A 21,489-nucleotide genomic window follows, 5' to 3' on the forward strand; every position below is an offset into this window, starting at 1 on the left:
ATACCTGGGCCACCTTGTAGGTGGAGGCCAGGTTCAGCCACTGGAGAGCAAAATACAGTCAATCAGGGACTGGGCTCCTCCAACCACCCAGACTCAGGTTCGAGCTTTCTTGGGCCTGACTGGATACTACAGAAAGTTTGTCAGGAACTATGGTTCCATTGTGACACCATTAAATGAACTGACAAGTAAGAAAATGCCAAAAAAGGTTCAGTGGACGGCAGGCTGTCAAAAAGCATTCGATGACCTAAAGCAGGCCATGTGCACAGCACCTATCCTTAAGAGTCCAGACTACTCCAAACCATTCATTGTCCAAACAGATGCTTCTGAGTTGGGTGTGGGAGCTGTTCTTTCTCAACTGAATTTTGATGGTCAGGATCAGCCCATTGCTTTTATAAGCAGAAGGCTGACCCCCAGAGAGAAGAATTGGTCAGCTATTGAGAGGGAGGCCTTTGCTGTGGTTTGGGCCCTGAAGAAGCTGAGGCCATACTTGTTTGGCACTCACTTCAAGATTCAGACCGACCATAAGCCCCTCTTGTGGCTAAATCAGATGAAGGGTGAAAACCCCAAACTGCTTAGGTGGTCCATTTCCCTACAGGGGATGGACTTTACAGTGGAACATAGACCTGGTACTGATCATGGCAATGCCGATGGGCTCTCCAGATATTTCCACTTAGAACAAGAAGACTCACCTGGTCAAGGTTAGCTTATTGTCCCAAAGTTTGGGGGGGGGGTCATGTAGGAGAGTAGGGTCTGCAATCCTATGATCACCCAGATTTTTTGCTTTTGTTTCACTGGTTTACGACTTTCTCTGGCTGTGGGCCTGCCAATCAGACCCACAGCCTGGCTGTTCTCTTTCTAAATTACCTCATGTACCCTAGGTGCATCTACCAATTGGTACTGGGCCACCTTATCAGACCCTGTAACTCAGGGCATAGGTGTACCCAGGGCTGCCAGGGGCTGCAGCATGTATTATGCCACCCCTGGCTGGCCTCCTAAATTTGACACAACTGGCTGCATGACAGCTGGGGCAAAGTCGTGTAATCCCCCTTTGCTGTAGGTGTAGTATACCTATACCTAACCCTAAAATGGACACACAGATTCCTATCAGTCACTCCTATGGCAGGCCTTGACAATCCTGAAGGCAGAGTGCTTGGAATCGTGTGAGATGGTGCTCTGGCATGAGCTGAGCCTGTCTGCAGCTTGCGGAATCAAGTCCTAATAGCTGTTCCATGATATCGCATACCATATACTCTTAAGTGCATTATAATCCTCGCGGTTAAATGCTATCTTTGGTATTGCTTTATCAAAACATGTCGAGTAAGGTGTCATACGAATTGGAATACTAACCCCTCGCCAATTCTGGCGACGGGGTTAGCATTCCACCCTTCTAGAGGGACACGACATGTATGTAACTGTGAACCCCGGTTAAAGTTAACTGAAGCCTCAGCTCCACAAAATGGATGCTGCCACCACAGACACGAGTCTGACCCCCTGCAGCTGGGAGTCCTTCCAGCGAGGGGAGCCTGGACAAAGGGTTTCCTGTCAGGGGCGGTGCTAGCACCGTCCCAGACATGGTTTTGTGTATCCTGGGTAGGCAGGGCTTTACAGGAAGGTGACTGCTGAGTGGCACCCCAGTGCTCACTACGCATAGGCCGGTCTGAACCAGTTCCAGGGGCACACCAGCCCCTGGCCTGGGGAAGTCCAGCATGGCTGAGGGGTGTAACCACCCCCCACCTAGTCCCACCCATAGGCAGGACCTAGTCACCGGGTCAGCCCCCTTTTTTAGTATAAAGATGGGAGCGGGCCCCCTGTTAAAATTAGATCATCTTTGGAATCAAGATACCACTTTCTTCGAAAGGACTTCACGATTTCTTCTTCAAGATTCTCCCTTGTGGCTAAGGAGTAGTCACCCTGCATCAAGCGGGCACCATCCTAAAGAACACTGCGGTCTGCTGCAAGTCCTTCATCACGAATCCGACGACCCAGCTCGACGAGACCCGGCTTCCCTGGCACCTCTGACCTCTACTCACCTCTACAGCCAAGCTGAGAACCGTGAGTGCGACGAGACCTCAAGGGACCGACGATCGCCAAGACTGCACGACATCTTTACTGCAAGCCCACCGTGTCCTCCACTGGTGAGTGCTTTGGGGTCCGAGAAGCCCCGACCCTGCGCAGCTCCAGCACCCAAGATCAGCCCCCCTGCATCTCCACGATCTGCGTGGGGCCCTTCTGCTGTTTGCTGTGCACCGCGTTGTTTGACTACTAGCCGGCTGGCTTGTGGCCTTCTGAACGACGCCCAACGACTTCACGACTGCTGGTCTGGTTGCTCCAGGCTGGCCCTTGCTTCCTTGTTCAAGAGAGGCACCCCGGACCCTCCTGGTCCACCCCAGACGCCATTTTAGGTCCACCGCGTGGGCTTGAATTCGCCAAGGCTTTGTTGCCCAATCCTGGGTCCAGCGACGCCGACAGCTTCCATCTTCGTGGGACAGCTCGATCCTCCATCCTGGTCGCCGACAACGCCTCCTGGTCCGTGAGATCTTCGAGTCAAGCGTCACCCACTCACCTTGTCGAGGTGGCTACCATCCGGTGCCCTCCTGGTGCCCACTGACTACTGGCTAGTAGTCTCGAACTTGGTCCCCTCTGCTTTCAGGTGTCATCTATCTTCGAGATCCAGGCTTGGATCCAACTGAACTTTCTTCACTGGTCACCGGCCAGCATCTTTTCTTCCGGCTCCTGGTCCGTCTACGAGGATTCCCGACGTCTTTTCAGACCTATGCAGCTGCAGCCCCTGGGCTAGGTAACTTCGGCATTTCGGTGCCCCAGCATAGCCTCACTATCCAAGGGTCAGAATCTACTTTCGTTTTCTCCCTACCAGGTCGGGTTCGCCCGAGAACACTAACTTTCTAATTCCTAGCTACCATAGACTTTTGTCCCGCATCTCGCGTGAGAGTGCACACACTGCACCCGAGTCCCCTAGGCCTCCTAGAAGTAATCTAACGATTCCCTAGTCAAGTCCTAGCGATTCCAAAAGCTATTAGTACTGTACTTACCTGCTAGTAATTTCGCATTCCACTTTCAGAGTATATGGTTTTCCGTGCCCCTCGGGCATTTGTATATACTGTGCTAACTTAAGTATTTTTGTAAGAGTTTTGGTTTGTGCTTAGTACCCTGTCCTCATAAAGAGTACAGGGCTGTTGTGATCTTTAAATAAATAACTGTTTATTTTCATAACACTTGTGTGGTGTCCTTTCACTTGGTATTCAAGGGGTATATGTGTGGTAAACAGCTGGCTTAACACGCCCTCTCGAGTCTTTAGCCTTAGACTGCTCGTATCCACGCTACTAGGATAGCTGGTCTATAAGGTTGACTTACAACCAATCATCAATAAGGGTTGCTGGACTGATACATAGTGTTCACTAGAATAGTGAGCACTGCATATCAGGCCACCTTCTCACAACCGTCGCTGGAGATTTCATAACTTTTATCCCATCATCCCAGACATGGCCCACAATTGGGATAGAGCGGACAGACTTTTTATAAAGTTCTTTGAAATCAAAGAAAGCATTCGACACAGACCACATTAGGCGCCAACTAGACAAGAGCGAAACATCATCCCTCATCCTCCTGGACCTGTCAGCCGCGTTCGACGCGGTCTGCCATCACACTCTAAAGACACGCCTCCTAGAAGCCAGAATCCAAGAGAAGGCCCTTGACTGGACCACGTCCTTCCTCTTCGGCAGAACCCGAGCGTCCACCTCCCGCCCTTCCGATCCGAGGCCACTGACATCTGCAGCGTCCCCCAGGGCTCATCCCTCAGCCCAACGCTGTTTAACGTCTACATGGCCCCCCTAGAACAAGTGGCCCGCCAACACGACCTTAACATCATCTCCTAGGCAGACGACACCCAGCTCATCATCTCCCTCACCAAGGACCCGTACACCACCAAAACCAACCTCCACGAGGGAATGAAGGCCGTCGCCGACTGGATAAAGAACAGCCGTCTGAAGCTGAACTCAGGCAAGACGGAGGTACTCATCCTCAGACCCACCACCCCTTCAGCCTGGGACGACTCCTGGAGGCCGACCACACTGGGAACAGCTCCGACACCCACCGGCATGCACGCAACCAAGGATTAATCCTACACTCCTCCCTCTCCATGTCTAATCAGGTCAACACCGTCTCTTCCTCCAATATCCTCCGCAGGATCTAAAAGTGGATCCCGACCGAAACAAGAAGAACAGAGACACAGGCCCTCATCAGCAGCAGACTGGACCACGGCAACGCACTATACGCAGGAATCCCAGCCAAACACCTACGACGACTAAAACGCATCCAAAACGCCTCTGCCCGACTTGTCGTCAACATCCCTCGCCTCAGCCACATCACCCCCCACCTGAGAGTCCTACACTGGCTCCCCGTCGACAAGAGGATCACCTTCAAGCTCCTCACCCACGCACACAAAGCACTCCACAACACCGGACCAGACTACCTGAACAGCAGGCTCAGCTTCTACACCCCCACCCGTCAGCTACGCTCCGCCAGCCTCGCCCTCGCCGCTGTACCCCACATCCAATGAACAACCTCCGGCGGCAGATCCTTCTGCTACCTCGCCACCAAGACCTGGAAAACCCTCTCTACTCACCTACGGCAGACCCAAGACCCACTCTCCTTCAGAAGACTCCTCAAGACATGGCTCTTCGAGCAGTAGAGGCACAACCCTCCACTCAGCGCCTTGAGAACATCACGGGTAAGTAGCGCACTTTACAAGTACTCTGATTGATTCTACTGATGGAATGGGAAGAGTAAAACGTTTGGAAGCTCTTTACATTAAGTCGTGAAAACCTCCAATATCTGCGGGAGGAGAATCCACCGGAGATGATGAAGCGGGATCCGGAATAATGTAATCACCCCATTCCCTATCTGGGACGGATACTGTGCCTTGGTCATCATCCGATAAGACATCTTGAACTGTGACCACATTTTGAGATTGTTTGCTCCAGAGCTTTGGGAAGAGGAGAAGCAACTGGACCAGAAGATTGGGGAGGTGGTGGAGGAGGAGACACTTGCACTGATTGTTGGCTGGACGACTGAGTTGGAAATCTGTTCCTGTAATCCAACAGTATGAATTGGAGATCAGCAATGAGCGAAGACGAATGGCAACCATGCCCCATTGTGAATGTTCCCAAGACCTAGATTGAGGCAGATATTGCTATTGCTCCATATAATAGTCCTCAGAGTCCTGATATTTTACACATAACTGAGATGGGCTATATGCAACCCCGTAAGGACCATCATCATCTTCTGAAAACTCCTCCAAAACTAGTGCCGGAGGCAGTGGTGTCACTGAGGAGATTTAATTTCCGGGGTAATTTGGCATCTTCTTATTGAAATTATTACTTTTTGAATCGTCGACTAGGTCGTCGGCGGAGTCATCGTCGAAGATTGGACTGTCGAAGAAGAAAGGGCGATAGTTGACGGGACCGTCGTCGAGACTGTCGTCAGTACCACACCAGAAGCTGTGGAAGTCGCCGTTGTAGCCGTCGCCATCATAGTCGCCCTTGTCAACGTTGAGGTAGTCATCATAAGCGTCAACATAGAAACAGGTACCTCAGGTTGCAGCGTCGACGAAGCCGTTGTCAACAAAGTCAATGGAGACGAGGTTTTCGTCAACGAGCCCATCGACGGAGCCAAAGGAGACACCGGTTAAATTTTCGATGCCGTAGTAGACAGATCGGATGTTGTCGTCGTTGACGGATGGATTTTCTTCTCAGCTTTCCCCTCAGGTGGGACAGAAGCTAGCTTTTTAAACAGTTTCAGTTTTTTAGAGGGTGGAGGTGAAAATGAAGGCCCCTGGCTCATTTTCTTAACCGATTGTACCTCAGAAACCTGTCCTTCCCTCTCCTTTACGCCTCAGTGAGGAGATTTGATGGAACTACGCCTGTCAGATCAGAGGTCTTTTTAAGGCCTTGGCAGGGGGGGTCAGAAGAAGTTTAAGACCTACACCTTTTTTGAGACCTCCTCGAAGATGTTGCAGAGGAGGCGCCTTCACTGTCACTGGAAACAGGGTCTTTTTGTGACTAACTTTTGTAGCCAGATGAGTAGACTTCCCTCACGGTCTCTCATGGTCTTAGAAGAGAAGGTTTGACAGATCTTGCAGTCCGAAGCCTTGTGGTCAGGGTACAAACAATATATACAGTCTTTATGTTTGTCCTCCACATAAAGCCTCTTTTTTGAACAGGTGGCACAGGTTTTGAATAAAGCCTTTTTCTCCTTGTCACACATCCTGAAGAAAAAGTTGAAGGGTAACAGTAGAAACACTGAAGTTGAAGAGAAATCTGAGCAGAGCTCAGTGGAGACTCCCCTGCACAACATGCTGTAGAAAATCTGAGGATCTCCCAGGAAGGGTCTATGGGGTGAGGCTAATTGATTTGTTGTTGCATTATTTTGGTCTCTTTTGCAAAAGGAGGTGGATATGCTACAAAACGAGATGAGGCATAGGCCTTTTCTTTCTCTTTTGTATCTACTGCTATGGTATTTTTTATTTACCGAGGCTCCCATTCCGATGACTGGGATTGATACAAGCTATGGGAATCTATGAAAGTTCCAATACTGGAGTAACTGATGCACTTTTCCTTGGTGTGCATGTCGAATAAGGTGTCATACGAATTGGAATACTAACCCCTCGCCAATTCTGGCGACAGGGTTAGCATTCCCCCCTTCTAGATGGACACGACATGTATGTAACTGTGAACCCCGGTTAAAGTCAACACAAGCCTCAGCATCACAAAATGGATGCTGCCACCACAGACACAAGTCTGACCTCCTGCTGCTGGGGACTGGGGACAGAGCCCACGCAAAGCCGGCGCAGTGCGGTCCGCTTGCACCCCGGCTGTGGCTGCCTGGAGGCAACGGGAAGGCCCGCAGCCTGGATTTCAGCTTATAGCGGCCCGCCTGGCTGCCCAGAGACTCGCCCCTCCCCCTGCGGCTTTGACTGAAGGGACCCAGAGGTGGCACGAGAGTGGGCCCGGGCTGCATGATCTGAGACCAGTGGCCAGCACCGGTAGGATTGAGCAACCAACACAGAGGCCGGATCGCGACTCACGGGGTGGTCCCGGCCGTGATTGCATCGGATAACAGTTGACCGGGTCTTGAAGGACGCCTAAGAGCCAGTGGGGTGGACGATACATCTGGACCCCCTACCTTCGACAGTGTGTTCCCCTGAGAAGCACTGGTACAGCCGCGCTAGATATGGGGAGGGACCGGCTCACAAGAGGAGCCCAGTCAAATAAAATCATGCAATACACTGTCCCAGGCCCAACATCGGCGGAGCGCCTCAGAACTGACCGGGAACTGGGGACCCACCAGGATGCAGCAGCCCGGGACAACGCCGATATCTTAGAGGCGATCCGGGACTCTAGGGTGGCGTTGGAAGGAATATTGAATATGCTACTTACTAGTATGCATCTGTTCTTGGCATGTAGGGCTGCTAACATTCATATCTTTGCATTAGATCGCCACCTAGTGTTGGGTCCGGATGATCGCACATTGTTGTCCTGGAAGAGTCTTCGAAGTATCCTGAGATGGGTGGCTCCTCCCCTGGACTACAGTGCGCATGGGCATCGGCTCCATCCCCAGATTGTTTTTCGCCATTGTGGCAAAGGATGGAGTGAAAAGTGTAAAGGATGTCCATGCTAATGATTGAATACAATAGTATATCTGCAGCTGCGACAGGCACCGGGGAGGAGGGTGGGCGATATGAATGTTAGCAGCCCTACATGCCAAGAACAGATGCATACTAGTAAGTAGCATATTCAGTTCGAGGCATGTGGGCTGCTAAATTCATATCTTTGCATAGAATACATAGCAGTCCCTCCATCAGCGGCGGTTGCCCGTGCCAGCTGCAGAAACCTGAAAAAGTGTCTTGAGAACAGCCTGCCCTACAGCCGCTTGCTGTTTGGAATGTACATCAACACAGTAGTGTTTTGTAAAGGTATGTGGTGTAACCCACGTGGCTGCTCTGCAAATGTCCTCTAGAGGAATGTTTCCAAGGAAAGCCATGGATGCCCCCAACTTGCGTGTGGAGTGTGCCTTTGGGGGTATTGTTAAAGTGCGCTTGGCTTTATGATAACAGATTTGAATGCACTTAACAATCCATCTGGCTATTCCTGCTTTGGAAATTGGGTTGCCTTTGTGTTGTGGTGAGAAGGCAACAAAGAGTTGTTTCGTCTTCCTAAAGTGTTGTGTCCTGTCTATGTAGTACATCAATGCCCTCCGTACGTCTAACGTATGGAGCATCCTTTCCGCCACTGTTTGTGGGTTCTGGAAGAATGCAGGCAAATCGATAGTTTGGTTGAGATGAAAATGTGACACCACCTTTGGAAGGAATTTGGGGTTAGTACGTAGTACTACCCTATTTGGATGAATCTGGATGAATGGCTCTTGTATCGTGAGTGCTTGCAACTCACTTACGCGTCTTAGTGACGTAATGGCAATTAGGAAAGCAACTTTCCACGTTAGGAATTGCAGTTCGCACGAGTGCATTGGCTCAAACGGTGGTCCCATCAGTCTGGTGAGGACCACATTGAGGTTCCACACGGGAGCTGGCGGTGTTCTTGGGGGAATGACTCGTTTCAGGCCTTCAAGAAACGCTTTAATGGCCGGCACCCTGAAGACTGAGAGATGCTGCCTATTTTGAAGGTAAGCTGCGATGGCGGATAGATGTATCCGAATAGAAGTGAACGCTAGTTTGCACTTATAAAGGTGTAACAGATAGCAAATGATGTTAGGGATAGATGCATCTAGCGGGTTTATGTCATTGTCTGCACAGTAAATGACAAAACGCTTCCATTTTGCGGCATAGCATGCTCTGGTTGACGGCTTCCTCGCCTCCTTGATGATGTTCATGCATTCAGGAGGTAGGTTTAGGTACCCAAACTCTAAGACTTCAGGAGCCAGATCGCTAGGTTGAGCTGTTGCGGATCTGGATGCTGAATTTCTCCATGGTTCTGCGTCAGAAGTCTGGGCGTGAGGCGCAGTCTTTGATGCGGGACCACTGAGAGTTCGAGGAACGTGGTGTACCATGCTTGGCGTGCCCACGTTGGAGCAACTAGGATGAGTGTCATGGAGTGTTGCCGTAGTTTCCTCGCCACCAGTGGTATCAGTGGTGTCGGGGGAAAAGCGTAAGCAAATTTGCCTGACCAGTTCATCCATATCGCATTGCCCTGCGATTGGGGGTGTGGGAACCTGGCGGCGAAGCTTTGGCATTTTGCGTTCTCCCTTGTGGCGAACAGGTCTATGTCTGGACGCCCCCACCTTTGGAAGTACGGCTGGAGTACCGATGGATGTATCTCCCACTCGTGCATTTGATGACTGTATCTGCTGAGCAGATCCGCCATCTGATTGTCCTTCCCCGGGAGGTGTTCTGCCATGAGGAAGATGTTCCTCTGAATGGCCCACTTCCACATGCTCTGAGCCAGGTGAGACAGCTGTGGTGAGTGGGTGCCCCCCTGTTTTTGGATGTAGTACATCGCGGTCATGTTGTCCGTCCGGACTAACACCACTTTGTTGCACAGATGTACAATGAAGGACTTGAGTGCCATGAAGATCGCCATCAGTTCTAGATAGTTGATGTGCATCTTCTGTTGCTGCGTCGTCCATAGTCCCTGCACTGTGTAAGTGAGCAGGTGTGCTCCCCATCCCTGGAGAGATGCGTCCGTTGTCAGGATAACCTGTGGCACTGGCTCCTGGAACAGTCGGCCCTTGCAAAGGTTGTGTGGAGTCCACCAATGCAGAGAGTTGTATGCCCGACTGGTAACCAACACTAGGTCTGTTAATTGTCCCTGAGCCTGTGTCCACTGATTTGCTAAGCACTCCTGGAGCGGGCGCATATGCAACCGTGCGTGCGGGACTATGAAGATGCAGGAGGCCATCATGCCTATCAACTGCATGAACACTCTTGCTGGAAGTGAGTGTCCCGGTCTGAACTTCTGGATTAGAGACTGTATGCCGTCTATCCTGACCTGGTTTGGTTGTGCCGAGGCCGTCAGGGTATTGATTGTCGCACCCAGAAACTGCCGGACGTGTGCCGGCTGAAGGTGTGACTTCGGGTAATTCAACGAGAAACCCAGGTCGTGAAGGAGGTGAATGGTAGTCGACATGTCCGCGGCGCACTGCTGTTCCGACCTGGCTTGAACGAGCCAGTCGTCGAGGTAGGGGTAGACATGGATGTTCTGCCTCCTGAGGTGCGCTGCTACAGTCGCCAGACACTTGGTAAAGACCCTTGGGGCAGTTGTGACTCCGAAGGGTAGGACTTTGAACTGATAATGCGTGCCCTGGATAGTAAACCTGAGGTACTTTCTGTGGGACGGATGTAGCGGAATGTGGAAATAAGCATCCTTGAGATCCAAGGTTGCTAAGAAGTCTCCTTTGTTTAACATAGGAAGAATCTGTTGCAGTGTAAGCATGTGGAAATGCTCTGACAGTATGTACAGATTGAGGGGACGGAGATCCAGAATTGGTCTGAGAGATCCGTCCTTCTTTGGAATGAGGAAGTACAGGGAATAAACCCCCATGCCTTCCTCCCCCACTGGCACGAGCTCGATTGCCCCTTTTTGCAGCATCACCAACACTTCCTGCTGCAATAAGTGCAAGTGCTCTGCGGACATAGGTCTGTGCCTTGGTGGAATGTTGGGTGGAGTGGACTTTAACTCTAGACAGTAACCGTACTGGATAAGCTGTCGCACCCACCTGTCTGTGGTGATGTTGATCCAGACGGGCAGGAACTGCTGTATTCTCCCCCCGACAGGTGTTAAATGGTCGGGAGGCAGTGACAGAGAGTCACTGGTTGCTTGGGGCAGAGGAGCGTGAATTGTTGCCTCCTTTGCCACGTCCTTTGTTGCTGTTTCCCCTGTAGCCCCTCTTGTTTTGTTTGGGGTACGAGGACTGTGCTCCACCTCTAGGGAACTGTGACTGTTGACCCATCTGTCCTCTGGTGACTCCACGGGCACCTGAGCGACGAAAATTATTGCCACGAAACTGCTGAGATTGTAGGGCCCCCATCGATTTAGCGGTTTCAGTGTCCTTTTTAATTTTTTCCAGGGTGGTGTCAACATCTGGGCCAAACAGTCTATCCGGATTGACTGGTTGATTAAGTATGGTTGTTTGAATGTCAGGTTTGAACCCCGATATGCGGAGCCAAGCCTGTCTCCTGAGCATGACACTGGTGTTAATGGCCCTAGCGGCTGTGTCCGCGACATCCAGTGCGCACTTTATGGCCGCGTTGGATATCAATTGTCCTTCTTGTATAATCATCTTGGTGCCCTCTTGAAACTGCGGAGGCAGGTGTTCTACAATCTGCTCTAGTGTGTCGTAATGTGATCTATCATACCGTGCCAGTAGTGCCTGTGTATTAGCAATACGCCAGAAATTGGCAGCCTGTGCAGCCACTCTTTTGCCTCCTGCCTCTAGCACTTTGGACTCCTTATCCGGGGGAGGAGCTTCACCCGTTGTTTGGGAGTTGGCCCTCTTGCGTGCGTTTGCTACCACCAAGGAGTCAAGCGGCAATTGTCCCCGAATGTATGCAGGGTCTGCAGGCGCTGGTCTGTACTTTTTTTCAATACGTGGGTTGACCACCCTCGCCCTGGTAGGCTCTTTAAAGATGTCCGCAGCATGCTTGAGGACCCCTTTGAGCATAGGCAGGGTCTTTACATTTCTTTCCGAAACTGAAAATGTGTCGAATAGAAAGTCCTCCTCAACAGGGTCAGCATGCATGTCCACATCGTGATTAGCAGCTGCCCTTTCAATGAGTGCATGAAAACCTGCAGAATCCTCCGTAGGGGATGCACGTGTACTGAAAGTCTGTGGGTCTTGCCCCACATCCTGGGTGCCTTGGTCCCCAATGCCATAATAAGAATCTGGCTGCGCATCAGGTTCATTTCCTGTGAACGTGTATTGTTCATCTTCACCATAGCCCTCACTTTCAGAGTGGTCTGGAGACGGTGTTGGGCTCCTTCCCAGAGGAGGCTGGATAGGTTCCATGAGGCCTGAGGCGTCCTGTGGAAACTTTTTCTTCTTTAGGGGAATGACGTAGGATTCCACCGGCTGCGAAGTGATCTTCCTTTTATAAAGGGTTAACTTCCCCGTGTCCGCGTCTATGAAACACTCCGAATCCTCTTCAGGGTCGAGCAGTTGACCCGAAGATGTCCCCGCCGTAGAAGATTCCGACTTCTTTGGCGTCGATTTCGAGGAAAAGGCCTTTGGCACCACTTTAGGCGGTAGAAGGAAGAGGAGCTTACTTGCCGGTTTGACCGGGACGTCTGCCGCCTTCTGCGTCGATGGCGTTGGCGTCGACGAAGAAAAAGCCTTGTCTTTAATTCTTTGTAGTGAAGCAGCCACAAGAGATGCGTCGGTGACCGATGTCTTCGGCACCGACGAGGTGGCCTTGCCTTCGGATGCGACGTTCCGTTGGTCTCTCGGAGGGATGGACGGCGCCAACCCCGAGTCCCTGGAGCGATGCGCAGATGTCTCCGTTGGAGCCGAGGCTGTGTCGGTTGCCTTGGCAGGCTTCGCCGGCGCCGGCGCGCTTGTCTTGTGCGTGCCACTCTTTTTAGAGGATCTCTCCTCCGGCGCCGATTTCGACCCTTTGGAATCGCCGTGCTTCCTCGACTTCTGCGGACCGGAGGTCGACGGAGTCGATGAGGCCGTCGGTTTACTTGTTTTAGCTGTTAAGCCCGCCATCTTAGGGACGATTGAGTCCTTAACTTTCGGTTTCGGTTTCGGGTCGGCCATTTTAGGTGTAGTCGAGACCGTTGTTTTCAGTTTCGGTTTCGAAACCCTCGGCGCAGCAAGTATGTCCGTGGCCGGGCCGGCAGGCGGGGCCGTGGCTTGCGCTACAGGGTCTTGGGTAAGGCCGACAGGCGATCCCGCGACCCTCTCCTGATGTTCGTCAACTTCGGGGCATAGCTCGTCCCCTGAGCTATCTTCCTCGGCCCCATAAACCATAACGTCGTCCCCTACCTCGTCGACGTATTCAAGGCCTTGACCCACGACTCCGTCGTCGTCATATTCCGGATCAGCCTCGACCTCCGTCTCAGGCGGGGAGATTTGAAGATGATGGCTCTGGTCCTCCTCTTCTTGGTCGCCGAAGATGTTATCTGGATCCGGGGCCGCCTGGTTGGCCACAAGGCGCACTGCGCGCCGAATCGTGAGAGTTTTCTTCGACCTGAACTTCGCACAGGCCCGGCAACTTCCTTCGTCATGGTCTGGCGAAAGGCACTTATTACAGACCGGGTGTACGTCTATATGTGGGTATTTGGACCCACAGAGCGGACAGAGTTTAAACGGACTCCGCTCCATGTTGGGAACTTAGTGTCGAGTCGCGTTGAGAAGGCCTCGATGTCCGAAGAGTAGTAAAAAACTCCGGTGATTCCGGCTCCGAGAGACGGAAGAACTCGAGACCGTACGCAAACAATACCGACGCAAAGAACCCAAAGCCTTTTGGCCGTAAAAAGTGATGTTTATTCGGTTCCGACGGAGAGACGTCGAGACCGCATCCGAACCCAATGGCGGAAAAAAACAATCTGGGGATGGAGCCGATGCCCATGCGCACTGTAGTCCAGGGGAGGAGCCACCCATCTCAGGATACTTCGAAGACTCTTCCAGGACAACAATGTGCGATCATCCGGACCCAACACTAGGTGGCGATCTAATGCAAAGATATGAATTTAGCAGCCCACATGCCTCGAACGCTACTTACCAGTATGCATCTGTTCTTGGCATGTAGGGCTGCTGACATTCATATCTGTGCATAGATCGCCACCTAGTGTTGGGTCCGGATGATTGCACATTGTTGTCCTGGAAGAGTCTTCGAATTATCATGTGAGATGGTGCTCTGGCATGAGCTGAGCCATTGTGCATGAGCTGAGCCCGTTTGCAGCTTGCGGAACCAAGTCCTAATAGCTGTTCCATGATAACGCGTACCATATACTCTTAAGTGCATTATAATCCTCGCGGTTATATGCCAACTCTGGTATCGCTTTATCAAAACATGTTAACTAGTGGTGTCTCCACCAGAAGTTGTTTCCACTATTGCTTCAAGCTCTTCTCTGTTGCACTAGTGAGCACATCTGTTCCACTTAAAATTGTAGCATTTTCTGGTTGCAGGTCTTGTGATCTCCTTCAAGATCTCCATGCTTTATCTAGGTCCTATGAGCCACGCTGACAGCATGTGGCTTACCGGTTCTGAGGACATATGCATTGGAAGGAGATCCTGAGGGTGAAACCTTCGTGAGGATTGCCCTGTTGTTTTGGGCACTCTGAGCTCAAGTGGGTCTCAGCGTCGCTGTGTGTGTGTACCCTGTTGCAGCCGGAGACCCTGCCCCAGATCAACGAAGTCGCGTCGGAGGCCCAAATCGCGAGGACAGGAGTGAGATTGCACCCCCAGGTAACACTCCGCGAGCGTGCATGTGTCCTGCCTGGTGCAGGGTGCGCACCACGAGAGAAATGCGCTCGGCCTTTCCTCACTTTGCAGAGCGAGCCTCCACTGAAGTCCGTAGTGCGGCCCGTACTTGCCAAGGAATGGCAGTACCGGGGCCCGATTGTGGAGCTACACTTTGTTTCACACCATACCCGTGTTTGGGGCATATTTTGGCAGTAGCTGACCGCGAGTCAGCAGGAGTGGCATAGAGAATGTCCAGAGCACCGTGATAGGTGCCCGGAGTACATTATTTTGGCATTACGAACCGCTTGATTCTTGCATTACATCATTTTGGTATTACGAACGACCTGATTCTTGCTTTACGCATTAGATCATTTTGGTATTATGAACTGCCTGATTGTTGCATTACGCATTGCATTATTCTTGCAAAACAAAATGCCCGATTGTTGCATTCCGAATTGCATTATTTTGGCATTACGAACTGCCTGATTGTTGCATAACAAACTGCATTATTTTTACATCAAGAAGGGTCGGATTCTTGTATTACGAACTGCATAGCATTGTGTTAGGACTGCATTGGATCATCTAGAATTGCTCATTAATACTGCAAGGACCTACAAGGGAGTGTTGGCCTAATAACAGGCCAGGTGAAATATTACAAATACGCATATGTTGGATTTTTATCGTGTGGGCTCATCATATATCTTTTTATATAATCATACAATTGTTTTTTATGAAACTTGTGCGCATTAAATTTGTGGTGTCATTATTGGGTTACTGAGAGCAGGGTTGCAAATATGTTACACATTTGCCTTGGAGATAAGCCTGGCTGCTTGTGCCAAGCTACCGAGGGGGGGTGAGCAGGGGGTATCTGAGAAGGTGTCCTTCCTTTCCCTGACTCAGAAGCAAGGGTCCCGATTTGGTTTAAGGTACCTACCTCAGCCAACTTGAGACCCTCAGGTCTAACAGTCCAATTGGAATTCAAATTCGTATTGGTGCCTTGACTGAGTTTTTACCCCCAGGGGTTAAAAATCAGACCCCTGTCGGTTCCGTGTGGAACTTTCCCATACGACACATTGTGAGAAGTTGGCCTGATATATGATGTTCACTAGTTCTAGTGACCACCTTGTATCAGTCCAAACAACCCTTATGGTGATTGGTTATACAGACCCCCCAGGATATAGCGGCATGGATTAGCAAATTTAGCGGCACAAAAATGGAAATTTAGCGGCACAAATATGGAAATTTAGCGGCAATTTTGCGGCATTTTATTTGGCCATTTTTCCTACACCAAACACAGATATCTTAGTTTTTTTAGTTATTTAACAACATGAAGCTGTGTATGTATACTTATGTAAGCATTCCTCCATAGAAACACTCTTGATTGTAGGTTTAAGTAATTCACATGCGTAAAGATAACAGCCCACTTGTGAACCTGTGGCTATGTTTAATTTGCTTGCCGCCTCTTGATTTAAACTTAGGCCGCATGATGACATCACTCTGCACACCTGTTATGTCTTGGCAGCCAAAAGAATGGAACCGGAGGCCACCCAGCCCCATACAGCAGAAGGGGAACGCGTGATGCATGCAAGCCCCCAGTGAGTGTCTGATGCCACTGCAAGCAAGGAAATTGTGCCACTCGCCCCCAGTGGTGAACAGACACCACCACATGCCAAAACAAGCATTTGCAAAGCAATTGGTCTCACATTATTAAAGTTTGAGCTATTGGCATTGTTAAATAATGCCACACCAATAGCTAAAACTTTAATAATGCGAGACCTATTGCATTGCAAATGCTTGCTTTATTTACAAGTGTTTTTACGCAGCCCTCTTCATTAACTGTTCTGTGGCGGGAAAGAAAGAAGTGGTGCAGTGGTCATTGGCCAGAACAACCTACTTCAGAAGGAGGAACAGAGCCTTTGAGTCTTAACTGTTGTCTCAACAACATCCTGTTCTGAGCAAATCACATCATCAAGTCTTATTGGTAAGGTCACTGCAAAACAGGTTTTCATCCAAGTGCTTTACCCTAGCTGTGTGTACTACCAAGAACAAAGATGCTTGTAACAAACGCCGTCTGCGGGCTCGTTTATATTTTAGAAGCCCACGTGTTTCATTTAGTCCGCACTCCCGGTGAAGGCTGGGCTTTATGGCCGGGGCATTTCACTTGTGAGAGGAGCTGTGGAGAACTGCAGCCCTGAAGCGCTTCGAGAGCACGCAGGGGCTTCTCGGAGTCTGTCGCACCAGTGAGGCACAAATCTGGTCAGCTAAAGATGTTCGTTGGGTGCAAGGGATACCAGGCGCTCACCAGACCCATCCAAAAAGCTATAGACTTTTTTAATGCATCCCTCGAGTGTTGCGATCTGGAAGAGCAAGCATTTTTTCCAGAGTGGACTTGGTTTTGATAATAAAGTGCACAACGACAAAGAAAGCAGAGTGGTGGTAAGGGGGCGAACAGCCCATACTGGGGAGAAGGGAGAAGTAAGGATGAGGGACTACAAAGACGAATAAAAACAGGAATGGATACAGCAGTTTACTTGCGTGGAGCTACAAAAATGTTGCCGATTTCAGGGAATATAAATACACGCAGTAAACAAAGGCATTGACAATTCAAAATGTAAAAGAAAAAAGCTCTAGTCGAATGTGTATTTTGTGCTGAATGCACATTCAAGATTTACTGTATAAACAACTCCCGATGACACGATGAACTAATGAAAGCTTCACTGACATGACAGCTATTTAAAAGAAAACCATGGAACACGTCGCACACAGCCCTTAGGAAAACACAACCGTTACGGCTGCAACTCCGGCGCTCTAATGCTGACGGCGGCGGAAAGGATTATGAGCAAATTGCCTCTTCAATGCCGAATAACAGACAGATCTTGGACAGGAGGAAGCAGGTATTGGACGGCGGCACATAGTGACGTGTGCGCGCTCAGCCTATTATCGGGCATTGTTTGTTTTGCAGTCACTTTGGCAAATATTGCGGCGAGAATTGCAAATATCGCGGCCATCGCGCTATTCAGCCGATTTCGCGATTTTTTCGTGAATCGCGAAATGCTGGAGGGTATGGTTATAAGTCAACCTTATAGACCTAACATACACCTCTGAACTCTTTAGGAGGTCAGAGGGCTAAGCAAATGACAAACTCTTAGGAAAAATACGTTTAAGTTGTACGATTTACAATGGTGCCCTAGGGGCACGACAAACCATATACTAAATAAATGGAATGCGAAAGTCAATTAAGGGAATGAAGCTGTCCAGAGGTTGTAGCATCGCTGGGACCACGCTATACTAACTTGAGGTAAGTAATAGGAGGCCCACGGAGCGCGTGTGCAGAGTGAACTCACACGCGAGATGCGTACAAACGTCTATGGACAGTACAGTTTAAAGAAAAGGTGAGTACGGACGTTCCCGACATGATAGGACTGAAACGTCAATGGAACTGGACACTAGGAGACTCAAGCTACCCTTGAGCACCGAAAAGCTTGTGTTACCTCACCCACAGGCTGCGGGTGCATAGGTGCGAAGTCGTGTCGGGTTTCCGCGTTGAAGTCTATGGAGCCTTGAAGAAAGATGCTGCAGGCGACCAGGAGGAAGATGTCCGGTGCAATCCAAGGGTGGATTGGTGAAGAGAGGAACCTGAAAGCAGAGGGGACAATGTTCAAAGTCACTAGCCAGTGACTGGAGTGGAACCAGGAGTGGAACCAGATGTTGTCGTCGAGATCAGGTGAAGGTGGACGCTTGTCTCTGCAGCCACGTGGACCAGGTGGTGTCTTCGACGACTAGGATGGAGGCACGAGCTGTCCCACGCAGGCTCTCGCTGTCGGCGGTGTCGTCTCCGGATTCGGGTTCAACAGGCCTTGGCAAAGGCAACCCGCGCGGTGAGTGGAAATGGCGTCTGGAGTGGACCAGGAGGGTCCAGGGTGCTCCTCTTTTGGAGGGGAGCAAGGGCCAGTCTGGAGCAACCAGACCAGCAGCAAAGTTGTCGGTGTTCGTCGTCTAGGAGGTCACTAGCCAGCCGGCAAGTGACCAGACAACGCGTCGAGCAGCAAACAGGCAGAAGGGCCCCACGCAGATCTCAAGGATGCTGGAGGGCTGATCTTCGATGCAGGAGCTGCTCGGGGTCGGGGCTTCTCAGTCCCCAAAGCACTTGGACGAGGAGGCCTCGGAAGTCGTGCTGGAGCGAAGTGCTGCTTCTTTCAAGATGGCCGGTCCCACGTGTCTCGTCGCACCCACGGGTCTCAGCTCGGCTGCAGATGTGGGTTGAGTCGGAGAGGTCTGGGAATCCGGGTCTCGTCGGGCTCTGAAGTCTGGATCCTTTGCAGGAAGACGACAAAGGGAAGTCGCGGTACGCTGATGGTGCCTGCAGATGCAGGGTGGACACTCCTTGCCCACAAGGGAGATTCCTTCTGTCTTCTGTGGAGCAGAACGTCGAGGTCCAGAGTTTCTTCTTGTGAAGTTGATCAGGATAATCTAATTTGGAATGGGACCAGCTCCTACCTTTATTCAGTTAAAGGGGGCTGCACTACGACTAGGTCCCTCCTCTGGGCGGGACCAGGAAGGGGGGTGGTTACACCCCCTTTCCTTTGTCCGGTCCTGCGCCAGCTCTGGGGCTTGGGTGCCCCAGGAACTGGTTTGGACCGGCATATGCACAGGGACACCTTGTGTGCCCCAGGCATGTCTCATTCCTTTCAGCCCTGTCCTACCTAATACACAAAATCCTGTCTGGGGTGGTGCTAGCACCTCCCAAGGCAGGAAACCCTTTGTCCAAGCCTCCCTCGCTGGAAGGACTCCCAGCAGCAGGAGGTCAGACTTGAGTCTGTGGTGGCAGCATCCATTTTGTGATGCTGAGGCTCGAGTTAACTTTAACCGGGGTTTACATTTACATCCATGTCGTGTCCCTCTAGAAGGGTGGAATGCTAACCCAGTCGCCAGAATTGGTGAGGGGTTAGTATTCCAATTCGTATGACACCTTACTCGACATGTTTTGATAATGCGATACCAAAGTTAGCAAATAACCGCGAGGATTATAGTGCACTTAAGAGTATATGGTACGCATTATCATGGAACAGCTATTAGGACTTGGTTCCGCAAGCTGCAAACGGGCTCAGCTCATGCCAGAGCACCATCTCACATAATTCCAAGCACTCTGCCTTCAGGATTGATAAGGCCTGCCATAGGAGTGACTGATAGAAATATATGTGTCCATTTTAGGGTTAGATATAGGAATACTATATCTAAAGCAAAAAGTGATTACACCACCATGCCCCAGCTGTCGTGCAGCCAGTTGTGTCAGATTTGAATGGCCAGCCAGGGGTGGCATAATACATGCTGCAGCCCCTGGTAGGCCCTGGGTGCACCTATGCCTGGGTTACCTAAGGTACACTGTACAGGGACTGATAAGGTGACTCAGTATCCAATTAGATATGTACCTAAGGTACATGGAATCCATTTTACAGAGAGAGCAGTGGGCCTGGGGTCCTGAATAGCATGGCCCCAGGTCAACTAAGTCGAAAAACCAGCAAAACACTAGGCAAAAAGTTGGGGGCAACCATAGTCAGATATCCACCTTCCTACACACATCACAAGATATGGGAATGTTAAAAAGCCAGACAATGTCCAGTGAAGTTCAAATAAAGTACTTACCACATCACAAGGGAACAACATAATAGTCCTAGCTGTGAAGGAAAAGGAATTCACCAGTGGACTATAGTTGCTTGAAACTACAGTCATGCTCACCTGAGAAAAGCATTCCATGGACCCTACTAAAAAGATCAGATCTTTCACCAGATCAGACACTCTCATCCGAAACTCGCCAAAGTCATCCGTTTCTTCTGGCACACCCTCCTGAAAAAAAAGGATAAATAAAAAAGTTATTTTAAGCAGTTAGGGAAGACTCCATCTTAACATAAATCCACTTCTAAAGTACACTTCTTTGCTTTAAACTGCTCACCAGTTCTCAACTACACCCCTCATATTTTTCAGTCACAGGATCCTTTCGGTCACTAAGTGCTGTGCCACTGAAATTGAATTACTCAAACAGTTTTACTTTTTATTGCCTTGTCCCAACCATACTACTTCAAAGTCCACTTTCCAAACTACCCAATTCATACATTTAAACAATACAAGAGAGCACTATTCAACTTTGCTTTGGAGCAAGTTAAGTTGAACAAGAATAATAGCCTTTCCTTTTTAGACAGTAGTGGATAATAGGAAATCACAAAACAATGTCCATAAAGATCAGTAATACAATGGGTCAATAAACAAATTTAAATAATTCACGAATGAAACACTAATCTTTAAAAGATTAAGCTAATGTTTATTGCAGCACAGTAACCCCCCAATGATAACTAATGAAAAATGTAAAGCTAATAATCCAGTACAAGCCATGAAAACATTCCCTCAAATGATTATATTAAAGACCGTAAATAGTAAGCTGTGTCCAATTTTGCACTAGATTGATCACTTGTCAATCGGCCAGAAAACATATCAAGCCCCTCACACAAAATCCTTTCTAAAACCTTTCCTCAATCAGATAAACCTCATACAAAAACAAATTAGCCTTACATGATCAGGGTCAAGCTGGCAGTGCCTCGCAAGTGCATGGAGAAGTCTCTGGATATAGGGCTTAAAGATATTGTGCATTGCAGGATCATTCAGTTTGTAAAGATTCTCCCCCAGTCTGTACCAGAAGTTAAAAGAAATTTCTACTACCTGTATAGACAGAAGAGAAAAGTATTTAGCAGTTGGGTAATGGTTGGCCAAGAGTTCACTTAAGTACAACAAAAACACAGGACAATATGAGCAACTACTCCAAGAAATTACATTACGAAGTAGGTAGTGTGTGAAAAGTTGTCTGATCATCTCTGCTGCTCTTCTAGAAAATCACTCACATTATACTATTCAACTCTAAACCGATTCAGTGTGCTAATATTTTGTTAGCAGCATGTGGAGTTATGATTTGCCCCATATTCTTCTTCCAGTCTCTAAATGAAACAGACCTAGACTTGTTAGTCACACAATATGAAAAAATTTAAGTGATTGCTGTGAAAAGC

The 21,489-nt window shown here is 49.7% G+C and overlaps 1 protein-coding gene across 2 annotated transcripts in view; it reads right to left on the bottom strand.

Annotated features, from left to right (window-relative positions):
- Positions 1-21,489, bottom strand: part of TNPO3 (transportin 3) — a 1,270,791-nt gene that overhangs the window by 773,164 nt on the left and 476,138 nt on the right. For both annotated transcript variants that reach the window (XM_086918869.1, XM_086918868.1), the window contains exons 8-9: positions 21,002-21,148; positions 20,174-20,281 (exon numbers count right to left, since the gene is read on the bottom strand). In XM_086918869.1, coding sequence (XP_086774995.1) covers positions 20,174-20,281; positions 21,002-21,148 — 255 coding nt within the window. The remainder of the gene's footprint in view (positions 1-20,173; positions 20,282-21,001; positions 21,149-21,489) is intronic.

This window comes from Lissotriton vulgaris, chromosome 1_1 (genome assembly GCF_964263255.1).
Source record: "Lissotriton vulgaris chromosome 1_1, aLisVul1.2, whole genome shotgun sequence".
In the NCBI taxonomy this organism is placed as follows: Eukaryota; Metazoa; Chordata; class Amphibia; order Caudata; family Salamandridae; genus Lissotriton; species Lissotriton vulgaris.